We start from the raw sequence: 8,120 nt of genomic DNA, 5'->3' as shown, positions 1-8,120 counted from the left end.
GTGAGTACTTTGAACATTCAATCTTGAACTTATATGTTTGTTTCCTGAAACATAATCACTTTAACAAACACATGTTAAATTCCCTTGATTTATTATCATCAAAATAAGATTTGTAAGCCTTACTAGGCCAGCATAATTTTTTCTCAAAAATGAAGAGACCTTTCAAACAAGAATATTATAGTTGAAAAATATGCTCAAGGCTCTTTTCAATAATCCAAGATTTTTCCCAAAAATAATCTTTCAAATGAAGTTCAAGGGAAGTTGGTCGGGAATTGTGCTCAAAATGATTTTGCAAATAAACACAAGTGAGCTTTTGAATCTTTGCAATGCATGTGCAAAGATTCACAATCAAGTAAATAAAATTTCTCCAAAGAATTTTATCAACAAAACATTGTGGAGGAACTCTATATTTTACTCTAAAAAATGAATTGAAAAATGAAGTGTAAATATAATAGTAAATGCTTTAAGTAATGAAAATATATGCCCAAGAGAATAATCCTCCAACAATCTTCAAATGCAACAAATATGCAAGTGAAGAAAGTGAATGAAAATAAAAGCTCTCTTTTAACAAAGATTTATAAAAATAATAATGAAAAAAAGAGTAAATATGAATGAAGAACAAAAATTGTTTAGGGAGGATTTTCTTATCTAATATATTGTTAAAATTTGAGTTATTAGGGGGTATATATAGACTTAGGGGAAAATCTAGCCGTTAGGGAAATATTAGGAATTTTTAAAATTGTTTAATAAAAATTAAACATGTTTTAAGAGCTTAAAATAACCTGAACCCAAGAGGTTCGGTCGATCAAGGACAAGGACCGGTCGGCCAAGCCAAGGTAATCTTCGAACCTTCGTAGGTTCGGTCAACCGTGGGTAAGGACAGGTTAGTCGAGCTAGTATGTTCGGTCGGCTGACCCAGTTTAACACATGAAGGTCGGTCGCCTAAGGAAGGTAGAAAAAGTCATGAACATAGTTTGGTCGGCCGTGGAATTTTAGTTCAAAAGATGGTCAGTTGACCGAGCCGATTAATACTAGAACTGGTTGGTCGACCGAGGCTTTTTAAATAAGCCTAAAAATATAACATCGGTCGACCAAGATCAGGTTTGGTTCCCTACAGTCAGTCTATGGTTACTTTGGGCTTACATTCACGTCATACATGTAATGCATTATTACATACCAAAACTTAAGTACTAAATGCATCTACAACAATAAAAAATAAACATCTTCTTCTTTTTCTCTTATGGATGGAAAATGCCGGATGATGTGAGCTTTAAGTTCCGTCCAAGCTTCCATTTCTCCTGTATCTTATGTCCGTACTGTCATGTAAACCTGTTCACACACTAATTGCACACATAAGATACTCGTGCTTTATCAGTATCAAAACAAGGATCGGACTCAAAAAGCTAATAGTTTTTATTTTCATAACCTTTGATAGTGATATATACCAAATGCCCCCTTAGTTTTCCAAAGTGTCAAGGAAAGTTGGCTTGGTATAGACTATTTGTAGTTGAGATTTGGTACTTGACATGAAAATGAATTAATTGAGCTTAATTACTTATGGTCTACATTTTAAACTTTGGAATATGAATTTATTCTATATCTAGGAGTTTGGTTTTCTAGCCTTGAAGTTGAATAAAAAATACTACAAAATCACATTAAATGTTGTTTAAGCACATGCAAATAAAAGTTTAGGGCCTAAGATTAAGGTCATATTTGATGTTATTTATATTTTTTATTTTTCGCTTTTATTTATGTATAGTGAAGAAATATATTACAAGAATGCACTTGTTCATGTTGATAATTTGTCAGTTTTACTGTCAATTTTCAATTACTCTTGGAAAACTAAAATGTAGAATTTGTGTTTTTCAATCATGTTGGCAAATTGTAGCCATATATGATGTTTTTGCATATGCAAAATTAATGTTTGTGAAATAATTCATTTATTCTATAAATATTGTTAAGTTGAATTAAAAAAAAATTACTAGTATATTTTAAAATATAATTAAAACAAAAATATCAAAATTTTGTAAAAATGAGTAAAAGGTTAGTTTAAAATATTTTTACTATTTTTCAATTTTCATGTACGATAATATGGTTCTTATAGCACTAAAAAGAGGACTTCGAAATATAATAATTAAGTGAAATAATTGCAATAATTTCTTCTTTAAATATAATATTTTTATTTTTTATTTTTTGTATCTTTATTATTAAAATCATATTTTTAATTTTATTTTACTCAAGGGAAGAATAAGTGTTTGTTTGCTTCGAAATTGCTTTCTCTTTGAAGCCATCGGCGGCATTATTCATCTTGAGTGTGCCGAGCTGTGATGCATCGTTAACTAGGAGCACGCTTAACCAAGGTAATTTTGCACTTCAAAAGGATCCATTACACATTAGAGGCCAAACTGTCTTTTTGTTTGTTTTCTTCTTTTTCTTTTTTTTGTTTTAAATAAACTAAAGTTTGATGGATGGACATTGGACGCCTAGCTGGACCTGGGAATTAGATAAGAAAGCCTAAATCCTTTTTAGCCAATAAATGATGGAGAGCTTCCCATGACTTGACAAAGCAAGCAACAAGCATTAATTAGTCAACTTAAAGAAAGAAAATAATTAAATAATTGTCCTTTGATGAGATGGATGAAATAATGCTCCTCCATACAACTATCAATCCCTCCCAACTTGCTCTCTTAGAAAAAGCAAAAATGAATGCTTCAAAAGGACACAATTTCTTGCATTCCAGATGGAATTTATTTATTTTTAGCATACAAACGCGTTCTACAGCAAAACCTTTTGTAGATGCAATGAAAAAAAAAAAAAAATACTATTAATTATTTGCAGATTTTATGTTTGAAAATAATAATTCACTGTTTAAAAGTATGAATTTCAACACCTAAATTTACATTTATTTGAATTTAGGAAAAAGTAATATAATTTTATATTAATTTTTATTTAAATTTACAAAAATTCAAATTTAAATCTTAAAATCCATTCTCAGAATAGGAAGTAAAGGCTAGTTATTGAAATAGTAGATGTGAATTATTTTTAGATATGTAATTTGTAAAACAGTATCAATTAGGCATTGTAATGACTCGACTGAAAGCAGAATGAACTCATTTTGTAGTAGTGCAGTTATAAAAGGAATTTGTGTTGGCTCATGTGGTCAATAAACTAAATAGACCTAGATCTTTCGACTTTTGAAATGAAGAAATTGCTTCTGTTTCTACTTTAGTAAGAGAAGGGAAGATGTTGGTAGAAATCAGTTAATTGTTTTGGAAATATACGACATATTTTTGTCCCAAAGAGAGCCAAAAATTTTCTACTATATGATCAAATTATTTTCAGTGCTCAAGATATCAGCTGAAATGTATCCTGTGGTAATCTTGCTAGGCCTGTGCTAGGTTCTTAGTTGTCTTTTAGTCCGCTACTCATGGTTTTTTCTGGTTTCTTCAGTTCCCTTGAACTGTTTTGCATCTGTACTTTCGTCTTGTTATGCTAATATTATTACTATACCTGCGCAAAAATAAGGAAAAAAAATATGCATCGATTGGACTTGGTCACATTCTAAAAATGATTCATTATAAAATTCATTTGCACATGCTTGGTGGGGGTAAATTTATTTTAAAGAGGGCGTGATTTGGCATGCTTTGAAGGATTTCATTTATAATTTTCTAACCATGTTGATCATGCTTTTGAATCCCAATTTTTTAAATAATTGTGTACAATTGTTTTATTGAATCCATATACAGAATTTTGAAGAGGAGATGGCCAAAGAATTCTGGAGTTGTATGTTTGTAGATAAAAAAGATGTTAGATTACCATTTTACCTAAAAGCTTAAACTGTTAGGTCGTGAGCCAATAATGCATATCAAGTTTTGGAGAGATAATGACATGATAAATAGCACTCATAATAAGGAATGCAATATTTTTTTTTTAAATTGCGGGCAACAAGATTAGAACTCAAGACCTCCTAATAATTCAACTCTGATACTATGTTAGATTACCACTTTATTTAAAAGTTTAAGCTATTAGGTCATGGACCCAAAAGAAATCATCTCTCTCTCTCTCTCTCTCTCTCTCTCTCTCTCTCTCTCTCTCTCTCTCTCTCTCTCTCTCTCTCTCTCTCTGATTTACCTTCATGAGGACAAGTAAACAGCAGCAAATTAAAGGCAGACAATGGTCTCTCTCTCTCTCTGATTTACCTTCACGAGGACAAGTAAACAGCAGCAAATTAAAGGCAGACAATGGTGGCTGCAAACTAGTTGTCATTTTTGGCACATATACGAACAGCGTGTGTATATCTGGCCAACTGATTTCTTCCTTCAGAAGGCAGCAAGCCAACCGGTTTTATTTATTTATTGATTTCTCTCATTTCAACCTTTTCATGATCAGTATGAAATATTCCACCATTAAAGAGATACAGATCAGCAGCATATACTGAGGGAACAGGAAATAAAGTTCAATTTCCACTTGGTATTGTTTAAAAACATACATGCATATTTTAAATCTTCTTTGCCTTCCTTTACTCTCTCCCAATGAAGTACCCTATCAGTCCAAAAGGGACAATGGCCACTCCTCAAACATTATAAAATCTCTGGATTAAAGAAGTTTGAAAGTGTGGAAAGTAAAAACCTGATTAGATGTGTGGGCCTGTGATGTTCACATTCCAAATTAGAAAAGCAAAATTAAGCTGAATTAAACTGTCTTCGCTGATCAAATAAATTAAAAAGAAAAATAAAAACTGCCTTCATTGGGAAATAACCCGAGAGAACATGGGAGAAGAAAAAGAATGAAGTTTGAAAATTTATGTTGTCTCTTGTTTGGATCCCAGGAAAATGAAAATATAGACTTGACGGTGCTTGCCTAGCATTGTCAATTGTTTCTAATCTTCGTCGGGTTGGGTTTGATGATGGGAAAGTTTCAATATCTTTTCTTCCAGTTTATCGGAAACAGTTAGTCTGCAGGAAGAATACTTTCAGCTGGACGTCAAGAGAATAACACTTACATAAACTTCTCTTAGATTTTCAAGAGATAACCATAAATATACATAACTGAAATGACCAATACATTCATTTGAATCATAGCTTGGCTTCAAGGTGGTCTGTCTTTTCCTCTCATTGCTTAATTCCCATTAATTCCAGTCATTGAAAGACCAAATACGACAGTATGAATTATCATGTCGACATTAAACATAATCGAAGTATATACTCATAAATATATGAATATCAGCTATATCTACCAAGAAATTAGGGATCAATAGGAAAATTTATAGGCTTTGAAATCAGTTTATGTGTCTATTCGAGGATTATAAATAAATATATATACATATATATATATATATATATATATATATTTGCAATCATAAATTTAGAAGCCTATATTATAGAAACTGATACATGCCTGTCTTTCCCATTCTTGTTCCTGCAAACTTAGAATCTTCAAGTCATCTTCTCCCAACACCAAAATCCACTTGCACTAAGATAAAATAATTTAACTTGTATGTATTGTGTGTTTATATATATATATATATATATGTATGTATATATTGAAAGGTGTAGTTTACCTTAGATCGATAATGAAGAAAGAAAGAATTTGAAATGAGACAAAGGGGGAAAAAAAGAACAAAAATAGAAATCATTTATCCTTTCTGAAGAATACAATACTTAACTCTCATGATATCGCCCATAAAATGAAAATAAAGATGACATAAAACCAGGAAGCAGCACAAGAAGTAATCAACCATCACACCTGTATAACAACATCACCACCACAAACGCAGAACCTCAACCCCCTCCCCCCCTTCTTTTTTTCTCCTTTCCTATATATGACCCTGATCCATATATTTATACATACATATATTTGTTTCAAACTACTGACCATTGTAATTTGGGGAATAATCACAAACTACCTCAGCTTCAACTTCTCTTCTGTGAAAATTTCTGTGGCAGCCACAAGCAGCGCATGTAAGAGCACTGGTTGTGCCTTCCGCCCCACTGGCCATGAATTCACGGCACCCGTCCACTGCATATCCTCCGATATTCGCCGCATGATTTTTCTGGCACTCCACATATCGGATGCTCCTCGCCGTGGACGATGATGATGTATTACTTGATTCCCTCCCGGATCCGACACCCCTTTTCACCACCACCCGCTGCTTCTTCATGGTTTGCGAACCCTAGCTGGCACTTCTGCTCTTATTCTTGTAGAGTGCTTTTGAACTGTTGAAAAGTTTAGTAAGGGAAGGCTAGGGAAATAGCACTGAGCTCATGAGTGTGCTAGGAATGAAAAGAAAATGGAAAGAGAGGAGGGTAGCTAGGTAGGTAGCTAGCTAGCGTTAGTTGATGTCTAACCCTAATCCTAGCATGAATATTTATATGCCTCATTGACAAATCCACTACCAATTTTATTGAAATTTTATAGGGATAAAGAGCCTTGTATTATCATTCTTTCACTAGGGCAAATATTTGAGATTGGTCGCTAGACATGTTTGCCCCATCCAATTTGGTAGCCACATCATGGCATACAGTGGCAATTATTCTATCATGTCCTTCCCCTCCCCCCTGGGTCCAATGAAGGCCCTTATACTCCATCTCCTATCTCATTCCCTCTCTCCTCCTTCCACTAAATTAAACCTCAACATGAAAGTTTCAAACTCTAATCATTAGAATATTCTCTAGGAAACTTATGCTATCTACCCATACATAAAAAGGTTATCTCTGTCATTAATTTGTTAAGAGATGAGCTGATGCCCGTGCTTAACGGTCATAATTTTGACTCTATTAGACAACTTGTGGGAGTAAGTGCGGCAAGCTCTCATCCAATAAGTCAAAAAATTCTTCATATTCTCAATTGATTTCATATTTTCTCTCTCTCCTTCTATAAATGGTTAGTGCACAAAAATGAGCTTGTTCGTTACTCTTTAAAAGACTAAATCATCGGATTTGGTAGTGTTGTGCATTATAATTAAATGTGTGAGCATACAAACATAGTAATTGTATATTCAATAGTTCTACAAATGATCAAAAGACCTAACATTTGTCAATTGAAGTGATATTTCAAATGAAATTTATTCTATCTTTCCGTACATAAAAGAATATCTCTATCATTAATTAATTAATTAATTAAGAGAAGAGCCATGCCATGTTCATTCGTTGTCGTTTTGACTTTATTAGATGACTGTATGAGTAAGTGGGACAAGTTTGGTCGTATAAGCCAAACAAAAAATCCTTTCTAGTCTTAATAGATCACTCTCCTTTTTTTAATGATTAACTCACAAAGACCAAGCTATTATCATTTTTTGAATCATGATTACATCATCACATTCTCTAGCATTGCACATTATAATTAAAACTGTGTATATATCACTACAAAAAATCTGAGTATTAGTAACGGTTTTAAAATAATTGATATATCTACCGTTACTACTAACTTTTAGTGACAAATTCAAAATTTCGTCACTAATATTGGAGTATTAGTGATGGATTATAACTGTCACTAAAACCCTAATACCGTCACTATAATTAGAAAAATTAAAAAACCTTTAATATTAATTGTTTTTGATGAGCAACCACAATAAAAATCTATAATTACATTTTCACATACATAACCTGAAACCATAACTACTACAAAATTCGTAAATCATTCAAAATTTTGAATCTGAATACAAATTAAATTAAAATAAAGAAATAACATCTGTTCAGATAACAAAAAAAAAAAAATTTCAAAATATTCAAAATTCAAATACAAATACTAGTACAAATTCAAATTCAAATACCAAAATTCCATTTATTCAAATAACAATAAAAATTACAAAGAAATATTCAAAAGTTGCATCCGACGACTGTAGTGCATGCATGCATGGCATCGTGCTGATGTTATGACAGCCCCAAATCCTACAAATTAAGTCATTAAAAAAATTAGTATACAAATGGAGAGCTAGCGCTCAGTATAATTGGGAAAAATAATTATATGATATAATAAATTCGCAAAGATTTCATAATCGTGCATATTACACAATTTGTATGATGGTAATATCAATAATGAAAAAAATAATGTTAGTATTTAAAGCTGAATAATGTGTTCACATATTTCCATTGAGTTGCACACTTGAAAGGTAGCCTATA

General features: G+C 32.1%; 1 protein-coding gene across 1 annotated transcript; it reads right to left on the bottom strand.

Moving 5' to 3' along the window:
- Positions 1-5,610: 5,610 nt before the first annotated feature.
- LOC131146327 (mini zinc finger protein 3-like) lies at positions 5,611-6,431 on the bottom strand. The gene has a single exon (XM_058095871.1). It carries the CDS (start codon positions 6,158-6,160, stop codon positions 5,867-5,869), a length of 294 nt encoding a protein of 97 aa, XP_057951854.1. The 5' UTR covers positions 6,161-6,431; the 3' UTR covers positions 5,611-5,866.
- Positions 6,432-8,120: the final 1,689 nt, after the last annotated feature.

Source organism: Malania oleifera, chromosome 13 (assembly GCF_029873635.1).
Source record: "Malania oleifera isolate guangnan ecotype guangnan chromosome 13, ASM2987363v1, whole genome shotgun sequence".
Lineage (NCBI taxonomy): Eukaryota > Viridiplantae > Streptophyta > Magnoliopsida > Santalales > Ximeniaceae > Malania > Malania oleifera.
The sequence above is the reverse complement of the archived record's forward strand: the minus strand, read 5'-3'. Positions and strand labels throughout refer to the sequence as shown.